At 43.9% G+C, this 24,186-nt stretch overlaps 3 protein-coding genes across 4 annotated transcripts in view; 1 reads left to right on the top strand and 2 right to left on the bottom strand.

Moving 5' to 3' along the window:
• Positions 1 to 2,119, bottom strand: part of ZZEF1 (zinc finger ZZ-type and EF-hand domain containing 1) — a 77,928-nt gene extending 75,809 nt beyond the window's left edge. Inside the window, exon 1 of the mRNA XM_065418227.1 lies at positions 1,769 to 2,119. Within this exon, the coding sequence (XP_065274299.1) occupies positions 1,769 to 2,119 (351 nt within the window). The remainder of the gene's footprint in view (positions 1 to 1,768) is intronic.
• Positions 2,120 to 2,456: 337 nt separating this feature from the next.
• Positions 2,457 to 12,558, top strand: LOC135890809 (neuferricin). 2 transcript variants are annotated; one of them, XM_065418251.1, is made up of 4 exons: positions 2,457 to 2,509; positions 3,158 to 3,298; positions 4,705 to 4,888; positions 11,048 to 12,558. In XM_065418251.1, exons 2-4 carry the CDS (start codon positions 3,244 to 3,246, stop codon positions 11,259 to 11,261), a joined length of 453 nt encoding a protein of 150 aa, XP_065274323.1. In that variant the 5' UTR covers positions 2,457 to 2,509; positions 3,158 to 3,243; the 3' UTR covers positions 11,262 to 12,558. The 2 variants fall into 2 exon arrangements, with proteins under 2 accessions (XP_065274323.1, XP_065274322.1); XM_065418250.1 differs by lacking the exon at positions 2,457 to 2,509 and adding an exon at positions 2,577 to 2,832.
• Positions 12,559 to 19,589: 7,031 nt separating this feature from the next.
• Positions 19,590 to 24,186, bottom strand: part of ANKFY1 (ankyrin repeat and FYVE domain containing 1) — a 49,812-nt gene continuing 45,215 nt past the window's right edge. Inside the window, exons 22-25 of the mRNA XM_065418128.1 lie at positions 23,934 to 24,058; positions 22,837 to 22,983; positions 22,061 to 22,151; positions 19,590 to 19,722 (exon numbers count right to left, since the gene is read on the bottom strand). Of these exons, the coding sequence (XP_065274200.1) occupies positions 19,590 to 19,722; positions 22,061 to 22,151; positions 22,837 to 22,983; positions 23,934 to 24,058 (496 nt within the window). The remainder of the gene's footprint in view (positions 19,723 to 22,060; positions 22,152 to 22,836; positions 22,984 to 23,933; positions 24,059 to 24,186) is intronic.

Raw genomic sequence — 24,186 nt, 5'->3', positions numbered from 1 at the left:
GCTGCCCGGGAGGGGCGCATGACCCCTCTCATCGCTTCCATTTGCTTCCCCATCAGAATCTATTATTCTGCAGGGAAACAAAAAAATTCTTCAGTGGACATGAATTCTGTGTGTTGTGCAATGGTGCAGAATTCCCACAGGAGTAGCACAAGGCATTCTTCCGATAATTTTTGATCTTTGCTACCACCAAATCCTCTCCACTAAAGATAGCAGCAGCAAAAGTGCAAGTGTAGGTAGAGTACCCAGCAGTCGCAAGTGATTTAAATATCATTCATCTAACCTTGCTCAATACAGGTCTAAAAAAGTGGAAAATATCATAACAGCCTGTCTACAGTAGTGCTACCATCACTGATAACAATACTTCACACTTGGTAAGGCAACTCCCATCCTTTCATGTATTTATACCTGCTCCTGTATTTTCCACTTCATGCATCTGATGAAGTAGGTTCTATCCCACGAAAGCTTATGCCCAAATAAATTTGTTAGTCTCTAAGGTGCCACAAAGACTCCTCGCTGTTAATACCAGATTTATGTATTTGCAAAAAAAAAAAAAAAAAAAAAAAAAAAAAAACTAGTGTAAACAAGGCCTAAGAATGGAGCAACTGCCAAAGAGGTCTCTGTTACTCACCAAATAAATCTCACTATTGGTTAGTAATTATATTTCTCAAGCCCTCTGTCAGTTCATTTACATTTAGAACATATGATGTTACTTTGGAGTTTTAACTGAAAAGATGTGTCTTCATCTATACAGACTAGAAAGACTAGCTAGTTTCTATAGCCTAAGGGAAACCATAATTTCTAAAAAAACATATTATGATATAATTGTTTTGCCATTTTGGTTGGCGAGAAAGCATGACAAGATCAGGAAGAAAGGCCACGGTGAGCGCTCGACACACCCAGCTCCAACACAGCCGGCTAGCTGTATAAAGATGGGTGATGCTACAAATATCTGTGCAGCATTTCCTCTAATACCACTTCCTATTCTTCTCTGGCCTCTTCTGATTCTCCCAATCCCCACTCCTTATTCCATAATTCTTTATATGCTCCTCCGGTTCTTCTCCCTCATCCCAGTGCCCTCAATGTCCCTCCTGATCCCTCCCATCACAGCTCCTCTAGCCCACCCATAACCCCCAAATGTCTCTGATAATCCCTAACCCCTTGAACTCCCTTTAATCCTATTGGCCCCCATAGTTACCCTAGTGTTCCTATGATACCCCGTTGTTCAACTCTTTCACTGCCTCTAATCCCTTCAATTCCTATTCCTCTAGGTCTCATCCGATTCCTCAGCCCCAGTCCTCCCTTACACCGCCCCCCACAACCTCCACTCAGCTAACATCCTGTGTCCCCAGTGTCACCACAACTTCCCAGTTTCTCTCGCTAACCCCAATCATCACATGACTCCCGCCGCCCATCCCTGTACAACTCCCAGCCCCGGGTCCCGTGCACTTAGCTAACTCCCAATGGCCCCAAGCGCCACTTCGTTACATCCTCCACCCCCTCAGCCCTCCTCCATTCCTATTCCTCTCCGCCTGGCCTGATCCTCCCACCGCCTGCTCATCTCCCCCGCCGCAGCGCCCTCAGCAGGGTTCCCCATCGGGTTCCTTCAGACCCGCTTGAGCAGGGCGGGGCGGCCGCCCCAGTCCCTCTCCCCGCCCCCGATCAGTCCCTCCCTCCGTACCTACCCCCTTATCCCCCCCCCGTCCGTCCCTGCCAGTGCCACCACCCCCCCCAGGTCCGTCCGTCCGTCCCTGCCCTCCCACCCCCTCACCTCCTCGCTCTCGCTGCGGGCCCCGGCCGCCGGCCCCGAGGCGCGGCTCTCCAGCACCTCGCAGAACTGCTCCAGGCTGACGGCCTCCTCGCCGCGGCCCAGCCGCTCCTCCAGCCAGCGCACCAGGGTGCTGTGGTGCCGGGACACGAGCGACTCGGGCAGGGCGGCCTCCCGCAGCCGGGCCGTGGCCTCCCGCAGCCGGGCCTGCTCCAGCAGCACCGTGGCCGGGGGGAGCGGGCCCGGCCCAGGCGGAGAGGCAGCCCCGGGCTGCTCGGCTGCCGCCGTCCCTTCCATCTCCTCCTCAGCCCCCTCCTCCTCCTCCTCGCTGCTGTGGCTCGCCACGTTCCCCATGGACCAGGCGCTCGCTGCTGCCGGCGGCGGCCTCAGGCCTCGCGCAGCCGCCGCCTCCGACCGACCCGGCTTAGTCAGCAACCTCCCCCGGCCCCTCGACACCTGTCAATCCCGGAGAGAGGGGAGTCACACTGCCGCCAAGCGACAACCGGCGTCGTAAAACCAGCACCCCCGGTCGGCGTTTTTACCAAATGACCGTAAAGCGCGAGCCGTCAGCGGGGTGAACGCGGCGCCGTTGCCACGCTGCCGTAATTTGTCGAGTGCGGTCGTCGTGAAATAGTTTGTTTTTTTCGCCGCGCCACCGTAAAGCGAGAAAAGCGTCGTAAAAACTAAGCAAATGTAATTGCCCGCGGGCAAAATGGCGGCTGAACGCATCCTTGAAGAAACGGGGTGAGGCCAATTGTCATCCCCGCCATTTTGATTACGGGCGGCTTCGGCCCTTTCAACTCAGGCTTCGATGGGGCTAGGGGGGCTCCTGGTTCCCGCTCTGGGCTTGGCCGCCGCTTGGCTGCTGGGCCTCGGGTTCGAGCCCAGCTCCTGGCTGCTCCCTTTCTTCTCCGGGCGGGGCCGGCTGCTGAGCCCCGCCCAGCTCGCGCGTTACACGGGAGCGCAGGGCAGCCCCGGCCTCTACCTGGCGGTGCTGGGGCAGGTGTTCGACGTGCGCCGGGGCCACAAGCACTACGGGCCGGGGGCGGCCTACGGTGTCTTCGCAGGTATCCCCTCTCCGCGCGGGACCCCCGGGGAGAGCCGCCCCCCACCCCACTGGGTGTTGTCCCTCACGGGTGGCAGTGCCAGAGCCCTGCTGTTCCTGGGTTGGAGACTTGCTTGCGGAACAACCCACCCCCCTCAGCCCCGTATGGATCCCGTAGCCGGGGGCAGGTAGGTCGTTGGCCTCTTTGAATGAAACCGGGGGGCAAGGGGTGTGCTGTGGATTATAGAGCGGATCCTCAGCTGGACACCCCCCCCCCCCAGGTCTATCTGCGCACCCCCTGGGCCGAATCCTATCCCAGCTGGATGTTCATCATGTCTGTCCTACAGGGAAAGATGCCTCCAGGGCTTTTGCGACAGGAGATTTCACCAACACCGGCCTTGTGGATGATGTTTCTGGGTTATCTCCATCAGAAATGTTGACTATACACAACTGGCTCTCTTTCTACAGCGAGAATTACATTTTTGTTGGTACGTGATCTGTAACATAGCCGAGTAATAATATAGCAGCATACCTGGGTTAATCCTCGGAAGCCTTGTTTGGTTTATATCATCAATGCTTAAAACTGTAGCAGGTGAGCAGGGGCACTTTTGCATCCAAGATCACCATAGAGTAATGGGCAGGCCAGTTGTCTCTTTTCTCTAGCTGTGGTGTTATTCCGGGGAAAGCATTCTTTTAGTATTTCAAAGTTACAGTTTGGGCTACCACACGCAAAGCAGCAAAAAATTCCCTTTGAAGCAGGTAGGACAGTAATGCAGGCCATATTTGAGAGAGAAAAGTTGCACCAAACTCTTTTAATTCCTGAATTCCACAGAAAGTAGAAAGGAGTGATGTACCAAAAGTCTGTCTGTAGTTTAGAATATATCAAATTTGCTGATTATTCCTTACAAGCTTGTAACAGGTGGGGGAAGAGAGAGAGAGTTGAAGGAAAATGGATATGTTTGAGCCCGGGTCTTACAAACGCACATCTGAATAATCCTATTGAGCTCAATGAGACTATTTGCTCACAGCAAACAGATTTTAAATTGGACCTGTTGACACTGAGCCAGGAATACATGATGGACCTCAACCATGACTCTTGTATCTGTGATTGCAAAGGAATTAGGCAAAAGGATTGACTTTTCCATTTAGATAAACTAGAGTTGCCCTGAGCTGTTGGCTAAAAATTGGAAAATGTAGACTGACTTCTGTAACCCTACCTTCACACATAACAATTGTAAACCTGTTTTTTGTTTCTGATCAGCTCATCTTCTTTCACACTGGATAATAGTGACTAATGTTCTCAACGTATCTGAAATCTCCTGTGTTCTGGAACTATGTCCCATTGATACCAGGCTCCATTATGTATACATCCATCTGACTCTGTACATTAGCCAAGTAATTGGGTTTTGGGAACATTGCAACGAGGGGAATGAAATGAGTGTAAATTTTATTTTCTACTGCTACACAAATGTAATGAAATTGCAGCTTTGCAACAGTAAGAATAGTCTAATAGACCTCTATTGGGCATTTCAGGAGCAGTGTTGCCTAGTGGTTAGATAAGAGGACTGGTTGTTAAGACTGTTGGATTCTATTGCTGATCTTCAGTGTGATAGAACGTCTGTGCCTGTTTCTCCATCTGTAAAATAGGCTTAATTCATTATCTCCATCATGTCTATATGTTAATGTTAGTAAAATGTTTTGAGATTCCTGGTCAGAAGGGACTAAGTTGTGGACACTTCATTCTGTTATTTCTAAAATAATATACGTGGGGTGCCCCAAGGCAGCACTTACATAATACAGTATGCTGCTTTTTTTAGAGGGTTTCTGGAGTTTTTTTGAGGCATTTAAAAAAAAAATGCTATGGTCTTAGTGGCTCTTTTTGTTCCCTCAAAAGGCAAACTGGTAGGAAGATTCTATGATGAAAATGGGGCACCCACAAAAGCTCTGGAACAGGCCAACGCTGTCATCGAAGAAGTGCTGAAGTTCAAGGGACAAAACGATGAGAAGAAGCAGTTCCCGCCCTGTAACTCTGAATGGAGCTCAACCAGTGGCAGCAGATTCTGGTGTTCCAAACAAAGGTAAACATTGCCTTCCTGCTGGCGTGGTCAGACTCTGCAGAGCCAAGCACCTTGACATCTCTCATCTGAGACCTTATCTATGCTGGTCTAGGTAGCACTGACAGTTTCGGCACAGATCCAGCAAAAATTGTTTGTGATATGGTTAGGCCAGGCAGCAAGGATGATTGTTTTGTATAAGTGTGTGGCCTTGGGTAAGCCTCTTAACCCCCTCGGACAGATGAGACAGCTAAGTAAATTATAGCAGAGAGAGAACTCTGCTATAGCTAAGAACTCCTTTCTGTTTGCAGGTTCATGCTAAGTGCTCTAAAATCTGCAAGGGGTTACTTGGATCCTCCCCACATTCTCCCCTCTTGTGGGAACTGAGGGGTCCCTGTTCCTTGAGGTTGGGGGGTCTGAGCCCCTTTCCCTGCTCTTAGGGTGACCAGACTGCAAGTGTGAAAAATCGGAACGGGGGTGGAGGGTAATAGGAGTGTATATAAGAAAAAGACCCCAAAATCGGGACTGTCCCTATAAAATCGGGACATCTGGTCACCCTACCTGCTCTCCTCATGTGAGTTGAGATCAGAGGGTCCCTGTGCCTCTTGGGAGGCGGGCTGAGCCTCTTTCCTTGAAGCTTGAAATAGCTTAACTCTTCCATTCCTAATTCTAAGAAGTTTTGAGTTTTGCTGAACTCTCATTCTGGATGGGCTGAGAGAACACAGAATTAAGGCTGCCCAATGGTAGCAAAGCTTTTTGTCAGTGAATTATATCTAACACACAGGAGCGTTGCAAGTATTGCTTAGCAAGGCACTCGTACAGCACTGTGGACGTCAGAGCCTTATTAGCACTTGCTCACTCTGGCAAGCCTCAGCTTAGTAGAATGGGTAGGAATTCTGTATTAGCATTAACATAGCCTGGGAAGTGGGATCTTCAGGGACCATAAACGCGGAAAGTACAGGTGCTAACCTTAAGATTCTATTGCGTAGTATGTAAAATGTTGTTTATGCTAACTACTGTTCTGTTGGGGCTTTTTACCTAAAGGCAGCAGTCTGAGCAGGCGAGTTGATACCTATGTGTGAGCAGCAATTCCGACAACTGAAACCAGTCACAAGGATCTGATGGAAGCATTAGTACAAAATGAAGGATGCAGTTTCCCAGCAGATCTGCCCATGTAGTGAATGTTGGAGACAGTATCTGTCTGATAAAATTCCTTTGAAGTTTGGCAGACGTAACCAGCATGAACTGCATTCTAATAAAAATCAGCAAAGAAACAAGCACTGCCACAGATCCCAGGGCCAAAGGGCAAGACCTATTTTTCTCTATTTACAGAGATGTACACGTAACTCTTAAGCACTTGATTTTTAAATTAAAAAAAAAAACAAAAAACAGTTCTTAGTGCCAGTCTCTACTATGTCCCTGATCCAACAGCATACTTAAGTACGTGCTTAACTTTAAGCGTGTGAGAACGTAAGAACGGCCATACTAGATCAGACCAAAGGTCCATCTAGCCCAGCATCCTGTCCTCTGACAATGGCCAATGCCAGGTGCCCCAGAGGGAATGAATAGAACAGGTAATCATCAAGTGATCCATCCCCTGTCGCCCATTTCCAGCTTCTGGCAAACAGAAGCTAGGGACAGCATTCCTGCCTATCCTGGCTAATAGCCATTGATGGACCTATTCTCCATGAATTTATCTAGTTCTTTTTTGAACCCTGTTATAGTCTTGGCCTACGCAACATCCTCTGGCAAGTAGTTTCACAGGTTGACTGTGTTGTGTGGAAAAAAACTTTGTTTTGTTTTAAACCTGCTGCCTGTTAATTTCATTTGGTGACCCCTTGTTTTTGTGTTATGAGGAGTAAAGAAAAAAAATCCTTATTTTCTTTCTCCATGCCAGTCATGATTCTGTACCTCTCTCATATCCCCCCTTAGTCGTCTCTTTTCCAAGCTGAAAAGTCCCAGTCTTATTAATCTCTCTTCATATGGAAGCCATCCCATACCCCTAATCATTTTTGTTGCCCCTTTCTGAACCTTTTCCAATTCCAATCTATCTTTTTTGAGATGGGGTGACCACATCTGCATGCAGTATTCAAGATGTGGGCATACCATGGATTTATATAGCGGCAATATATGTTCTGTCGTCTTATCTATCCCTTTCTTAATGGTTCCCAACATTCTGTCTGCTTTTTTGATTGCACATTGAGTGGATGTTTTCAGAGAATTATCCACAGTGACTCGAAGATCTCTTTCTTGAGTTGTATCAGCTAATTTAGATCCCATCATTTTATATGTATAGTTGGGATTATGTTTTCCAATGTGCATTCCTTTGCATTTATCAACATTGAATGTCATCTGCCATTTTGTTGCCCAGTCACCCAGTTTTGTGAAATCCTTTTGTAGCTTTTCGCAGTCTACTTGGGACTTAACTACCTTGAGTAGTTTTGTATCATCTGCAAATTTTACCATCTCACTATTTACCCCTTTTTCCAGATCACTTATGAATATATTGAATAGGACTGGTCCCAGTACAGACCCCTGGGGGACACCACTATTTACCTCTCTCCATTCTGAAAACTGACCATTTATTCCTACCCTTTGTTTCTTATCTTTTAACCAGTTACCAGTCCACGAGAGGACCTTTCCTTTTATCCCATGACAGCTTACTTTGCTTAAGAGCCTTTGGTGAGGGACCTTGTCAAAGGCTTTCTGAAAATCTAAGCACACTATAACCACTGGATCCCCCTTGTCCAGATGCTTGTTGACCCCCTCAAAGAATTCTAGTAGATTGGTGAGGCATGATTTCCCTTTACAAAAACTGTTAACTCGTCCCCAACAAATGATGTTCTGACAATTTTGTTCTTTACTTTTGTTCTTTACAGTTTGCCCAGTACTGAAGTCAGGCTTACCAGCCTGTAATTGCCAGGATCACCTCTGGAGCCCTTTTTAAAACTTGGCTTCACATTAGCTATCCTCCAGTCATTTGGTACAGAAGCTGATTTAAATGATAGGTTACAAATACAGCTGCGAGTTTGTCACAGAAGTCACGGATTCTGTGACTTTCTGTGACTTCTGCAGCGGCCGGTGCGCCTGGCTCAGCAGGCGCACTAGCCACTGCTGGGGCAGTCTCGGGCCCCCGGGGCCCACCCCCTCCACCAGCAGCAGAGTTTGGGTGTGGGAGGAGGCAGGGGGTTGGGACACAGGACAGGGTGAGGCGGGCTCTGGGTGGCGCTTACCTGGGGGGCTCCTTGGAAGCAGCGACATCCCACTTGCTCAGCTGCTAGGCAGAGGCGTGGCCAGGCAGATCTGAGGGCTGCCTCTGCCCAGAGCGCTGGCTTCGCAGCGCCCATTGCCCGGGCAGTGCCTGCAGGCAGAGGCAATGTGCAGAGCTGCCTGGCCACGCCTCCGCCTAGCAGCTGAGCGAGGGGGATGTCTCCGCTTCCAGGGAGCCCTCCAGGAAAACGCCACCAGGAGCCTGCCTCACCCGGTCCCGTGCCCCAACCCTGTTCCCCCTCCCACACCCAAACTCTGCTGCTGATGCTGTGGGGGAGGCACAGAGCCAAGTAGGGAGCCTGCCAGCCCTGCCATACCCTCCCCCAGCACTACCGGGGGCCCCGGGCCATGCACTGCTGCCCATCCTACCCCAGCACCCGTGGGGCTCCTGGAAAGCCCCCCTCCCCCAGTTTTATTCTCTGGTATTTTTAGTAAAAATCATGGATTGGTCATGGGCCATGAATTTTTGTTTACTGCCTGTGACCTGTCTGTGACTTTTGCTAAAAATACCGGTGACTAAAACAGCCTTAGTTACAAACTAGTTAGTAGTTCTGTAATTTCACATTTGGGTTCCTTCAGAACTCTTGGGTGAATATCATCTGGTCCTGGTGACTTATTACTGTTTAGTTCATCAGTTTGTTCCAAAACTCCTCTAATGACACCTCAGTCTGGGACATTTCCTCAGATTTGTCTCCTAAACCTGAGCCATTCTTTTTAGGTATCTCCCTCACAGCCTCAGCCGTGAAGACTGATGCGAAGTATTCATTTAGTTTCTCTGCAATGGCCTTATTGTCCTTGAGTGCTCCTTTAGCATCTCGATCATCCAGTGGCCCCACTAGCTGTTTAGCAGATTTCCTGCTTCTGATGTATTTAAAAAAAAATAAAATGCTATTACTTTTTGAGTCTTTGGTTAGCTGTTCAAATTCTTTTTTGGCCTTCCTAATTATATTTTTACACTTCATTTGCTAGAGTTTATGCTCCTTTCTATTTTCCTCACTAGGATTTAACTTCCACTTTCTAAAGGATGCCTTTTTGCCACTCACTGCTTCTTTTACTTTGATGTTTAGCCACGGTGGCACTTTTTTGGTTCTCTTACTGTGTTTTTTAATTTGGGGTATACATTGAAGTTGAGCCTCTATTATGGTGTCTTTAAAAAGTGTCCATGAAGCTTGCAGGGATTTCACTTTTGGCATTGTACCTTTTTAATTTCTGTTTCACTAACTTCCTCATTTTTGTGTAGTCCCCCTTCCTGAAAATAAACGCTACAGTGTTGGGTCGCTGTGATGTTTTCCCTGCCACGGGGATGTTAAATTTAATTATTTTATGGTCACTATTACTAAGCAGTCCAGCTATATTCACCTCTTGGGCCAGATCCTGTACTCCACTGAGGACTTAATCAAGAATTGCCTCTCTTCCTGTGAGCTCCAGGACTAGCTGCTCCAAGAAACAGTCATTTAAGGTGTCAAGAAACTTTATCTTTGTGTCATGTCCTGAGGTGACATGTACCCAGTCAATACTGGAAGATGTTACCTAGGGATGTTGTGTAATCTCCATCACTGGAGAGCTTAACAACATGTTATCTAGACCATCCCTGATGCCTGTTTGTCTAATAGTTCAGGCTTGTCTACACTACAAAATTAAGCCAAGTTAAGTTGATGTACAGTCACCACACTAATTAAAGCCATGGTTCATGTGCACACTATGCTCCTTCTGTCAGGCATGTGCATCCCCACCAGGAGCGCTTCCACTGACTGAAGTGGGGCACTGACAGCTGGAGCCCTACCCAGAGGGCTGACAGCCAATAAGCAATGGAAGTAACACAATGTCTACATAGACCCTGTTGCCCTAACTACATTGACCTAAGCGGTACACCTCTTGCAGAAGTGGAGTTATGTCAATGTTGTGGGTGACTTACAGTGGTGGGAGTATCATTGTAGTGTAGACATTTAAAGTTAGGTAGATGTAAGCTGCCTTATGCTGACCTAACTCTGGAGTGTAGAGTAGGCCTCAGTCCTATGGTAGTGCTGGGGCCTGAACTAGCTGACCTATTGAAGTCCTTTCCTACATTTCTATGATTCTATGTGTTCCAGTGTGCTGTTTGATTGAGGTCCATACCATTTTCCTTGAGGTAGTGTTTGGACCTGATAGTGGATGGTGTCTAGTGCATTCAGCTCCTGTTTAAAAAAAAATACAGGTGTTAAAGGAACTTTGCACCTTGTAATACCAGGCCTGAGAAGAGGCAATAGTACACCTCTACCTCAATATAACGCTGTCCTCAGGAGCCAAAAAATCTTATGTTATAGGTGAAACCACATTATATCAAACTTGCTTTGACCACCAGAGTGCACAGCCCCCCCCCCCCCCCCCGAGCACTGCTTTACTGTATTATATCTGAATTTGTGTTATATTGGGTCACGTTATATCAGGGTAGAGGGTAGGTGAATTAAATTGACCTTTTCAGTAACTTCAGCACTAGTACTACAGGCGTCTGTGGTGCACATAATAAAAGGCATTGTTTTATTGTAAAAGTTTATCCACAAGAATATAAAAGGGGTGGTGGTGGTAGAGGGGTGTCTATGCTGTTTGGGGGGATTTTAAGAAACAGAGAAATAAAGGATGGATGTTAGTCACTTGCTCTTTCCTGGGTGAGAGGATCCAGAGTGAAACTGACTTTACAGGGTCCAGCCAACAATGTATTGTTTAATAGGTCCAACAAAAGTTACCAGAAAACTTGTGGATGTTGGAGAATATGGTTGCTGACTTCTGGAAATGGTCCTTAATCCAGGTTTCAGCATACCTGTAGTTGCCCCAGCCCTCCTTCAGAAGGGTCTTCGACTCAGCTATGGATGGGAAATACACAGCCATTGAGTGAGAAATAACAGCTTGTATTTGATCATATTCTTCCATCCCTAGTGGGGGAGTGAACAGAAACTGGATTGGAGTCCCCAGGAAGCTGTACAAGCCCGGTTCCAGTGATCGTCACTGTGTGTGTGTGAGAACTACTGGACCTCCTTCTGGACAATTGGATTCTACTGAGCACAGTGACAGAGGTGACTTGGACAATCCTAACTTGCAAGAATACAAGGGATGCCATCCACTAGCTGATGTGTGTGTGTTAAAAGATTGAGTCAATACCCATGTTGGACTGGATGTATTTATTGTCCTAAAATGAAATAGTTGATCAGCTACAGTCAAAAAATGCATGTTTTGAGCTTTACAGTGGATTCTCTGGTATACAAGACTGGGGAGACTCAGTCAGAAACAGGAATCAGTTTGTATAAAATTATACTTAGTAAATGTAAACACCATGCTAAAGTGCCAGTAAAAGCAATGGAAATGTGAGACATGGAGGGAGCATGGTAAAGAAAATTATGTTAAAATGGAAAATCTTTGCCAATAGCTGTTTCTGCAGCTTGTTGGTGCACTGGCACGAAAAAAGGATTTTTCTTCTGCAATTGAGAAATAGCTGTATGTATGGAATGGTGGGTGTAATGTCTCAGTGAAGTGAGCTCTGAGCTAGCACACCACTACACTGTAGACCCATTTTCACTTACTGAAGCATAAAACAGCCCATCTCTCTTCACTACCATCACAACATTGCTCTTCTTGTGGCAGAGTTGTACTAATACTCACTAATCTGCACATGCCACCAACTTGCTGAGAAATGACTTAGCACTGTAGAGGCTTCAGTTACTTCTATAGTTGTGCTATTGAACATCTACACCTGTCAGATGAACCCAGGACACTAGGTGATGCAATATCAGTGTTTCTACCATTCTTTGGGTATAAGAAACACTAAGGTATACCCAGTCCTTCTCTTCTATCCTCTCTCTCCAAATGCTTCCTATGACTTCTTGTTTCCATAGTATGTAGAAAGCATGAGTCACCTGTTCTAACTGAACAATGAAACTGATCCACAGACAGGTAACTGATTTTACTGCTATAATCCCTCTGTCCTCCTCCTCCCTTACTTATTTACTACCTCTACTTGTTGCATTGTCTCTCACTAGATTGTAAAGTCTTCAGGGCAGGAATCAGGTATTTGAAAAGACCCACCCATCTGTTACTCTAATTTGTAAAATCCAATAGCGTTGTGTGTTGCCTAAATACTAATGCAAGTTAGTACTGTTATTCTGTACAGGCTATTGGTACATTCAACTATTTTACAAAAGAGGAAAACTTCCAGAAGGTCTCCCTTGCCCAGTTCTCTCTTCCCCCTCCCCCCAAAATGCTTAACTAGTGCAAGTCACTATGACAGTGAGCACAAGAGGGCAAAGTAGTATTCAAGAACACTCAAGTGCTATGCTATGTACCCCCAACACTTAGAGCTAGCACAGCAAGTTCACTGTAGACTGGCTTTTTTAAGTGGTGTACAGCAACAAACCTGGTCATGGTTTATACATTTATTAAAGTTTGTTTTTCTAGTTGTGTTGCCTCTCCAAGTTTCATGGTACTTCTCTCTCCTGCACTCCAAGCTTCTTGCCACCTACCAATGCTTCTTTTGGGAAACTGAAGTTAAATATACCTTCAGTTTGCTGGACTGGAAACAAGTAGGTGAAGCTCCCTTCTTTATATGTTATAGGGGCAAAACTCCAATAGGGTACAGATCTGAAATGTTGTGTGGTGCTGAATTTAGCCCTAGATTTTTTAACTTGTGCCCAAATTAGACTTCAGTATAGCAAGCTGCAAAATCCTCACTAAACTGCAAATGACAATAGATAGTCATGGTCCTTGTAGTGATAAGAGTATAATGTCTGCCAGTTTCAGGGAATCTGTTGGAAAAGATAGTCCTGTCCCCTTAAAGAAGGATAATCCTTACTTTGCCTAGAACAGTAACCCAAATTGAAGGCAAAATGCTTCAAAAAGGAATTTCCACATTTTGCATTTTCGATACAAGATATCTGATGCACATTTCAAACAAAGGACACTTAATGTTTGGGGACTGAAGGTAACTTTAGATTGTAAAGTCCAGATAAGGGGTAGTTCATTCTCTCCCATGACCCACAACAGAATATGAACTTTATATGATGGACAACTGAAATAGAGACAGGATGTCCAAAAGCATCACATGCCTGTAACAGCAAGTTACTTGCATTGCTTGCCTTTTCATGGTAGCTGTAGTGAGGTGTCTGATGGCAGACTGCTGTATTGAGATTTTCATTTCAGCCTCAAGGAAGTGGTTTGCAGAAGAGAAGCAGCTCAAGCTGATAGGGTGCAATAACCTGCAAGTCTCTCCCTGGGTTGACTGACAGCAGCAGGTTCCCAGTGGGGACTAGGTTATTGACCCATTGCAGTATAACTGGGTGCTAGTAAGCCTATGACATTTCATTATATTATTGCCAAAAAAAGTTGGTTTGTAGCAGGAAGCTACTTTTGACACCTGAGTATAATCTATGTTCATCTTTGCCCCACCCCCAGGGGCATCTAACAAGACGCAGGACTGGAGATGGTTAGCTTTGAAGCAGTCTTCCAAAAGGTACAACTAAAGGACAAATCTGTTCAACCAAATGAACAAGGTAGACAGTAAGTTACTACTTATATTGGACAATGCTTGACTAAACCTTGAAACCCACACATTACTGTAGGAGTCCTCAGCTGTACAGCCCTTCCTGCTTTTAGAGAGGAAAAATAATCAGATTCCTTAAGAGCCTTAGTATTCTATCCTAGTGACAACTGAGGACAGGAGTGAGATTAATAACCAGCTAATTAAGTGCCACAAAAGAACAGGAATTGTATAAAGAAAGGAAGCAGTAAGATCCCTTCAAGTACTTATGCAATAGCTCTCCAGGGGAAAATTGTGGCCGAAGGCTGAGTTGATCAATTAAAATAGATTTTATCTAGTGACCGATACATTTCATCCTACTGTAGGTTTGAGGCTGCTGAGTGCACTATGAAATCAATAATAACTAACTTAGAAATTGAATCATGAATCGGGTTGTCTGGTTTTCAACCAGAACACCTGGTTGAAAAGGGACCCTCCCCCAGCCTGGTGAAAGTGAGCAAGGGTGGGGGAGAGTGAGCAACAGAGGGAGGGGATGGAGTGAGTGGGGCAGGGCCTCAGAAGGGGCAGGGCAAAGGTGTTCAGTGAGAAAGTTGGCAACCCTAATCATGATACATACCAAAAAAAAAAAAAAAAAAAAAAAAAAAAAATCAGATTCACATCAATATGAACACTCTTGAATGGGTAAGGAGTGACACTGTACTCTTGGGAACCAATGCTCAGCTGCTGCAATTTGGCAGAATTTCCAACACCGAGCAAGAATTCACTAGATGGAGATGGTTATTAGTCATTGAATATCTTCCACTTTGGGGGGTGGGGAGGGGAAGAGGGAGGTATTAAGAATAGCACTTTCACTTCAGTTATGCACATACTGTTTACAACAAGGATGGTTTAGTATGTGCAGTTATATACCCACCGGAATTATATAGCCTGATGCTTGGACTACAGCAAACAAAGTTAGCTTAACATAAGTTACTCCTGTGGAGGCTGTAGCATTCTACAGCTGAGGGCTCTGTTAACATTCCTGGAAGGATGATGGGAATTCATCATGATAAATCAAGGAGCACTTAGATGCACCCTATATATTATATTATTCTACAGGCTAGCATGTAGTTCAGGGAATTACTTCTATAATCAGATGGATCAATGATAATGAACAAGGTATAGTTCTTCAATGAAGTTCATAACATCTCAATTAGTGATTTTTAGCAAGTATTTATTAAAACATATGCATCACAAACAATCCTAGCAAAATGCTTTTGGCTGGTTTTACAATTACTCTGGAGCATCCCTTTTTGAAGTAAAGCTGCATGGATTAGATGACACTTAAGAGGCATCTGCTAAGTGTAACAGGACTTTGCACTCATGGTTTTGCTTATTTTCTTTCAATTAACTTCCAACTCAGTATTACATTTAATGCATCTGAAGTTAAAAATTGGTTTGGGAAAAACATGAACAGAACTAGTTGATTGAAGGTCCAGACCTGGGCAGTACAGGAAATCAGGACTACACAGGAATGACTGCAGCCAAGCCCATTGAAAGGCGTTTGATGAGTGCATAATTTAATATCAATTAGGAGGACAGCAGAGTCAGTCTGCCAAAATAATGCTAGTTAAGCAATTATACAAGAATTTTACAATACATGATGTCTGGAATAATCACTATTTGGTTAAGATAATCATTTACAAAACAAAAGGCAAGTTGAAATATAATTAAATCTTACTCCCAGGGTTTACTGGTAATAAACATTTTCCTTCTTGCTTGGAAACTGACTAAGGGTGTAAGACTTCTCTTGATGCACTTTGTCATTACTGGTGCAATAGATGTATGTTTGTATCAAGGTTTACAGCCCATGATGTATTTTATCTAGTTATCCTCAGTTTGTTACAAGACTCATTACAGAGTAGGAATATTGCAAAAATACATTCTTAGAATGGACTGATCAGAAAATGCCATTGTTCTAAGACTTTCTATTTCATAAACAGTAAGGATGACAAAAAAGTTTCACATTATAGTTTGATCTTACTTTTACACTTCGGTAAAACACGCAACAGTAAATTTGTTGCAATAGCCAGGTCTGCAGCAAATTGCTGTTGAGGGGAATCAAAATATAAACTACACTTGGTCTACAAAAAAACTCCCTATGTTCATTTGTTATACAGGTAATCTTATATATGCTACATGACAAGGAAGTTGTACAAGCCACTGGTCTCCATACAGGAAGTCTAAGGCATCTGTAAACTTTTAGCAAGTTAATTAGTAATGCTTTGTTAGTACCTTTAACACCAGTAATTTCAAAACACATTCTCATATTTACTAGAGTGAAATAGGTTATTTCCCCCCCGTCCCCAATACTTACTTCAATTTCTAGTTGTAAATTAGAATGAGTTTTATGCTTGGACAAGGGGCTGGATTGACCATGCTGGAGACTGAATTCCTCTTTCACTACAGAACAAGCACTACAAACTTTCCCCATTCAGCCTTAAGTGCCTGAAGCCCTAACCTAACAAAAACTGCATATAGGGCCAAGAAGGGAGTTCAGTCTCATGCTCATCCAACCCTTGACATCTGCAAGCAGACTGTCTTTTCTAAGTTTTCTAAGTTGTGAGTATCCAAGGACGGGGGTGGCAGGGTTTTTTGGTCACAGTCGTAAATATACCACATAAAGGAAGAAGTGCATTATTTGTTTGCCAAGTTAGAAATGTACTGACCACCACCAGAGATCTTCAAGAGCTTTCCACTTGATTTGTGCCCTTTAACAGAGTATGACTACCAACCCTAACACGAAGAGCTGTGAGAAGAAAAAAAATGCACACCAGGTAGATAGTGTTTACAGGAAGTGAAGCTGAGGTGTGGTAAACTTCACACCCCGGGGGAGGAGGGGAGAATGTAAACATTAGGTCTTTAGTTATGAGGTAAAAGATGGGGGACACTAGGTAGTTTGGGCTGCCTATAGCTCAACTTTTTTGTGTGGGGGGGTTAAATCTGGCAGAGAACAATGTTTACAAATTTGTTTAATAATTTCTAAGATAGTTGCCAAGAAAACTCACAGTAAAGGCACTTTAAATTTGTCAAATTTCTGTTGAGAATGTAGTTACTTTGAATTCAATCTCAGATGCACATTTCAGGTTGTACATGGAAGGGCTATTAATACTCATACCTGCCTTTAAATTCCAGTGAGGCATAGATGACAGTTTCAGAACGAATGCTGGTGTACTTTAAAAGTGCTAGGTAGGATTTACCAGAGGATTTAGGATTGTTGCATTTTTAAAGCCATCATTAATTTCTATTCCACCCCTCAAAAGTGAGTTTGCAACATGTAAGAGTAGGCTAGTATGAGAAACTGAACCTGCTCTGGATCTACTGTAAAGACTGCCAAGCACGTCTCAGAGGCCTTCCCAAATTGAAGTAAAACTGGAAGTCAGATCTGCCTTACTGGACTTTAAAAAAAGCCTATTGATAATGGTAAGGGGCCAAAACTCAATTCTACAAGTCAAATATTCTAATTCTTTTGAGACTAATTGCTGTAAAGCACTAGACAGATCAAGTCTTGTCAACTTCCTAACAAAGTCCATTTATGAAGCACTATGCAAATGACTGGAATAACCACTCCTATCCTCTAGTGATGCATCTTTCCTCCCCTTGACAGGTTTTAAGTGGGAAAGACAGCAAGCAAATGTGAAAAGTTACACTTGATCACTGGATGTGGTTAGTCAACCAGTTAAACTGACAAGACAATCATTTCTTTGAACTGATACTTTATCCATTTGCAATTTTAACACGGTAAATGGGAATTTAACTTATGCAAACCCATGATGAGTTACTGACATTTTAAAACAATCAGAAGTGATACATGATTATTCTTAGATTGTCCAGGATTTCTTTTGATCATTTAAACTGTCATGCTTTGTAATTAAGTGCTTTTGAGACTCATTCATGCCATCCTTCTCAAGTGTCTCAGAACAAGTCTGCTGCAAGTTGATATTCAAAGTTAGATATATTGAAGGTAGACACTGTTTATATTAGAGAAGAATACCACCTTTTAAGAAAGTGGCAGTATTTGTCCTTTATTGAAAGAACATGGCTACTGACATTACAACCAACATGATTTGCACTGATAGAGAATGAAAACAAAGTTGGTCCATTATTTCACTCTAGTGTTACTAAGTTCAGAGTTCCAGTTTTTGCACCAACATATGTTGGAAGACCGATCAGTGAACTAAGATTCCATCTGAAATGCACTCGATGGGTGTCAGGTCTTTGTTTTACTGCACAAACCCAAATTTTGCCTAGCATAAAGCAAATATCCTATAAATCACAGAAATATAAAAAAAGTAGCACTCTGGTTTATCGGCTCATTTTACATATATAGGCAATAGATACTGGACATGTCACTATTCCAGAAGACCGGGAAATTGAAGTTATGAATATCTGCACCCCTATTGCACGCACTGTATCACATAGTAGTGGTTAATGAATACTAAAAATATATACACAACTGATTTGTTCGTGGAGCAGAGATGGGGAATGCTGCATGTAGTCTGGTCTACATTTATCTCCCAGGGCTAAAAAACTAACAAGGCAAGATACATTTTAATTAAGTACACATTAAACTGACACCTTTGCCTATCATACAACAGCCAGTTTACCAGAGTAAGTGCTTACTAGCAGCTAAGTGATTCATGGGCTACTTGGGGTGGGGGGACCTGTGCCATTGTTTCATAGGTTCAGCATATTTAAGAGGGACCACAGCCAGGCCAGAAAAAACCCATTGCCATTATAGTGTGCAAAGGTTTGACATCAGGCTGTTTCACAGTGCAGTCAGAACTCCTTCCTACAACCCCCAACTGCCTAACATTTGATACTGAACCTCCAAATACTGCCAATAACTGGCCATTCTGCTGGATTTGGAGAGCTGTTCTGACAGTCTAGAAGTGCAGAAGCAGCTTTATATCAGTGGAGTTGCTGGTTCCGTTGTGCACTGATTAACCATAGTCTTTAGATCCAAGAAAAATGCTACTAGTAACTAGCGTCTCGTAGGATTCATAACTGCAGCTCCAGCCCAGTATTCCTTTGCTGGAAGTACAACTACCCAATCTGTTTTCCTTTAGTGTTTCTTCTTCAATTAGTGTAAGCTTAGGTCTGTTCTTGGAGCACTTAAGTTACACAAGAATTGTTTTCAAGCCAGAAAGACCACTGATGCAAATAGTACAACAAAAACGTGGACTTCATCCCTTCTAGCAGCCATGAAGAACGTCTGCCAATTAAAAGGAGCCTGCAAATCCTCTTGAACATGCTGGAGCTAATGAGACGTTTACTCAGGAGGTATCAATATGTGGAACTGCAATTCTGAGTCCTTTATAATCAGAGATATTGTAAAGCTCTCTTGTAAGGCCACGATTCTTCAGCTATGCCCCTTTAAACCCTGTTTAAAGGTTTAACTCAGAGTAGGTCATGGCTGTCACAGCAGAGTCCAGTTTTATAAAAAGAGCCTTCTATGGAGAAAGGGAACACTTATCTTTGAAGACAATGCAAAGTTACTATTTACCCCTGAAACTTAGTGCCATCTCTTCTTAAATAGCCTGAAAACAGCAAGACTTTAGAGTAGCTCAATGCAATCCACCAGGGCAAGCACAGACCTGTTTGTTATTCCTATCAGCACAGGACACCAGGCTAATGCAATTTTAATTCCCATGCCTGTGGCAACTAGGAGGGTCTAACTCAATTCAGGTTTATCACTCCAATTCGTTTACCAGTGAAGTCTATCACAGCCCAACACATTTATAGTCATACAAAATCATTTATACTGGAATATATCGTAACATGGTCCTTAATTAGTTCAGTCTATTGCCAAAGGAAGACATGTATAGGCCTCCCCTTTCCTGCGTACAGGGCTTGCTAGCAGAGCTGCTTTCTGAAGAGCACTGACCGAGAATCCCCTACTCCCACAACATACTAGGAGACTCCTCCCAGAGTCAAGACGTCAAAGCAGATGTTGCAAACGCGAACAGGCTTGTTTAAGTCAAATTTTATGATGGGAATCTCCTTTGTTGAGCATCTATGGCAGAGCAGACGTCCACAGTGGCGGCTGTGGGGGGAGAGAAAAGCATGAGTTAGTTCAGGGCTCGGCAGCCTTTCAGAAGTGGTGTGCCAAGTCTTCATTCATTCACTCTAATTTAAGGTTTCGAGTGCCAGTAATACATTTTAACGTTTTTAGAAGATCTCTTTCTATAAGTCTATAACATATAACTAAACTATTGTTGTATGTAAAGTAACCTTTTTTAAATGTTTAAGAAACTTCATTTAAAATTAAAATGCAGAGCCCCCCCTGTCCAGTGGCCAGGACCTGGGCAGTGTGAGTGCCACTGAAAATCAGCTCGCGTGCTGCCTTCGGCACACGTGCCATAGGTTGCCTACCCCTGAGTTGTTTATAATCAACATCAAAACAATGAAGCCCATGTTATATGCTCAGACACCCTGGTGAGAGGGAAGAGTCAATGTTTTAGTGTTTGAGAGGTTACAAAAAGAAGAGTCATCCTTTATAGTAAGTGGCTGATTCCTTTATATAAGAGACCCCAGTGTCTGGTGGCAGAAATAAGAACTGCTTCCACTAGAGTTCTTTACCAATCACTGGAGCCATCTTCCTGCTAAGACGACACTTATTATAGGAGCAGAGTTAATAGCTCCAGCTCTCCCCATACCAATACTGCTCTAGAATCCAATTTCATTTTCTGTATCGAACACTAACTAGAATCCGTCCTAGCTTAGAGAAACAGGCCAGCCTAATCTGAGGAGAGTTAACTAACACTAAGTGAGTAAGGGCTGGTCTACACTGGGGGGGGGGGGAGAAATCGATCCAAGGTACGCAACTTCAGCTACGCGAATAGCATAGCTGAAGTCAAAGTATCTTGGATCGAATTACCTGGGGTCCACACAGCGCGGGATCGACGGCCGCGGCTCCCCCATCGACTGCGCTACCGCCGCTCACTCTGGTGGAATTCCGGAGTCAACGGTGAGCGCATTCGGGTATCGATATATCGCATCTTAACGAGACGCGATATATCAATCCCGGATAAATCGATTGCACCCGCCGATACGGCAGGTAGTGAAGATGTACCCTAAGACTCCATAAATGAGAGTGTTACTAATTCCTCAGATTATCTCCGATATTGATCCTTAAACACTGGAAGCCGTTTTGCTAGTCCCACCAAGGGAGCTACAGCAGTTAAACAACTTTTTATCTCCCCATCTAGGTGTTGTTTGTCCCTTGCATGCACCTTGGCTGTATGTCTCATCAGTCCCTACTGAAAGGCCTAATAGTAGCCAACATATTCAAGCCTGGATTATGATTAGGTTTCTACTACAGCTTCCCTGATGAGTGTGGGATAGAAGCCTTCACTTTGAACCCAATGAGAAATATTAGCCAAGAGCAGGCTACATCAGCTTTGCAGATTAGTTCAGAAAAAGCATCTATGGCCACATAGGGCAAAGAAACTGTGGTAGACTCCTGCTAGGAACACCTGCATTTGAAGCACTTTTCATATATAGTAGAACCTCAGACTTACAAACACCTCGAGAAAGGAGGTTGTAACTGAAATGTTCGTTACTCTGAACAAAACATTATGGCTGTTCTTTCAAACGTTTACAAGAAAAATGCTGCTTTTTTAATAGTTTACATTTCATAGTACTGTACTGCACTGCATTTGCTTCTCTCCCCCTCCCCCCGTCTCTGCTGCTTCTTGATGGTGTACTTCCGATTCCAAATGAGGTGTGGGGCTGATGGGCAAGTTCGTAACTCTGAAGTTCTATGAAAATGTGTATGGGACCAAAAGCCAATAGACTGTCAGACTGCTTTCAGTGTCCCTGTGGTTTTCCTTCTTTGCTACAGCTTGGGAGCCCCACTATAACCGACAGCAGTTTCCCAAGACAGGGTGGGTGAGGTAATATCTTTTATTGGTCCAACCTCTGTTGGTGAGGGACAAGAAGTTGGTCCAGTAAAAGATATTCCTCACCCACCTGGTGTCTCATATCTTGGGACCACCATGGCTACAACTACACAGCTTACAGCAGGTTTCCCTCTCCAACACCCCAGCTCTCAACACTGCAAGTGGCTTCTCACCCCTGATGAAAAAGGAGTTCCCTTGACAGTCAACCGCCTTCCTTACATGCAACTGCAGGCAGCTTACTGCCCAACAGACAGTCATTCAGATGGTAGCCATGGGGCTCTGGAAAAAACCTCTTCTACCTAGCAATTGAAGTAGGATATGGAAGAGGGCTTTAATTCAGAGGGATCAAGTACTCATTTATCCACATGCATTTTATACCTCTACAGAAGATTGATTCTTCCAAGACTACTTAAACCAAGCCAGCTATATTCTGAAAATTAGTCATTGGGGGGAGTAGTAATGTTTAATAAATTAAGTTACCAATGATGCTTCCTTGTTGTGACTCCAAACTTGGCAGTGCATTCATAGCAGTTGGAGCCATCACACCAGGGAGGTTCTTTTGACAGCATATCTGTAAGGAAGGTGAGATACACCCTTGAAGAACCTGTATGTCCCTTGAAACAAGTCTCTCCCCCTTCATAGCTCAAAAACATTTTTCTGACTATATTTAGAATGGACACCTTGCCCCTGTTTTCAGAGCTTAGATCACTGCTATCACAGATTCAAACAGCTGAACAAGTGCCCACCAACCTTAATAAAACTGTATTTAGCATATTTAGTGCCAAAGTTCAGACAGTTTAGTAGAATTTTCTAAAGTATTAAGTCAATGGAAGCTGGATTCTCTTGCAAATGTTTGCAATTAGAGTGCAACATTAAATGAGTACCAGAAAGTTGTTCTCATTGTCCAAGACACGTGCAAAGAGCACACAGCAAGTGGTCAAGGGGTATATTTAACAAATGTTTCATTTTGAAAACCAGTGTGATGTTAGTAGATTACCTTCCCCTTTTTTAAAAGGGGGACAGTTTTAAGAGTTATGGCCAGAGTTTAAGCCCAAGTGCCTGAAGTTAAGCACAGATCCACTGAAAAGGTCAGGCAAAGGTATGAGCGCTTGCAACTCTCGATGAAGGGGGTGGAATTTGTGGGAGCCCAGCCCCCCTCAAAGTTGGGACCCTAAATTAGTGGTCTGACTAAGCAGGTCTCACTGATAACAAAAGCCTAGGCTTTTGTTTTAAACTTGAGTGCTAAATGTACTTACCCAAGAGTCTAAAGAGAAGCTGTTTTGTAGCAACTTGGTAGTTGAAGATATTGACTCCTTGGTTATTGTTAACCCCAAGACGAGCCCCAGCTCTCACTATAGCACGGCACAAGTTAGCATTTCCCTTCATATAGGCCAAGAGAAGCACTGAAAAGCAAAGGCAGACATTTCCCTACTGAGGCAGACTAATATTGTCCCACACTCACAGATGCAACATGTGGAGATACTTGTATGACAGATGGTATGGACACATGGAATATTCAAGGACTACTGTGTCAACTTTACAAGTGTTATATGGGCTAGTGATTGTATTCCTAACTCAATGGGCAAGATACAGGGTTTCCTGCAGGAGCTGAAGTCACTATGAATAAGTAGTGCAAATCCCTAGGCAGGTAACAGCTCTGGAGAAAAAAAGGTCTCAACCCTTGTGGGAAATTGGATAGACTAGTTTTACCTGGTTCAAGAGGCCCGGCAAGCAAAGAATTGACAAATGTATGGAAGCGACTACTCTGACGTAGAGAGAGGTCACATACACTGGATCCAAGAACTGACATAGAACTATGACCAAGAGAGACAGACCCTGCACTACTTTAATCCTATCAGAATCCCTAGGAAGATGACGGGTAACTGGCTGATAAGCTAGGCCTGCTGTTTATTCAGAGAAAACAAGTATCTTTACAAACAATAAATAGTATTTCACTTTATGAAACCGGGGTGATCACTGGTTAGTCCTGTCATTATCTCATCAGGTCTGACTTCAGTTCAGCATTATCTTGAGGATAAATCAATGAATTGCAGGAGTTTGCAACCTAAATCTCTCTGGAGAGAGGTGGTCCTGATGGCTAGAGGTCTGGAGTGTAAGGGAGGCAACCTCTAAGAGCCCATAAAGAGATCACAGGTTCAGTTATCTTGGAATTGTGACAACTTTTAATTTGGTCTTACAAATTAGTAATAGATTTAAATTTCTTAACTGAATATGTGCATCTCAGTTTTACAAGTACAACGACAACTAGGCATGCTTTCCTCAGTTCACATCAATTGCATAGTATTTTTTAAACAGCAACTTTCAGATTAAAGAAATACTATATTCTGGTTACCTGTGTTTCCTTCAGCATCAGGTTTGTCTAGAGGATATTCTGGCATACATTCTAAGAAGAGCTCACAGATGGCGGCTGCATTATCTTTCCCATAATGTCCCAGAATGTGCATTGGTGACTGACCTCTGACAACACAAGACACTCAGATATTACAACAGATCTATATGTTATGCAGACCAACATGTGTTTATACTAGGATTGTTTACTTCAGTCAGCTTCAGACTGACTTGTCCATAAAGCAGTGTGGCAACCA

The sequence above is a fragment of the Emys orbicularis genome, chromosome 17, assembly GCF_028017835.1.
Source record: "Emys orbicularis isolate rEmyOrb1 chromosome 17, rEmyOrb1.hap1, whole genome shotgun sequence".
Lineage (NCBI taxonomy): Eukaryota > Metazoa > Chordata > Testudines > Emydidae > Emys > Emys orbicularis.
The sequence above is the reverse complement of the archived record's forward strand: the minus strand, read 5'-3'. Positions and strand labels throughout refer to the sequence as shown.

Coding starts and splice junctions, on each gene's coding strand:
- LOC135890809 (XM_065418250.1), top strand. CDS start 2,577: ATGGGGCTAGGGGGGCTCCTGGTTCCCGCTCTGGGCTTGGCCGCCGCT. Junction 2,833..3,157: donor GGCCTACGGTGTCTTCGCAG/GTATCCCCTCTC, acceptor TCTGTCCTACAG/GGAAAGATGCCTCCAGGGCT. Junction 4,889..11,047: donor TTCTGGTGTTCCAAACAAAG/GTAAACATTGCC, acceptor TTCCATCCCTAG/TGGGGGAGTGAACAGAAACT.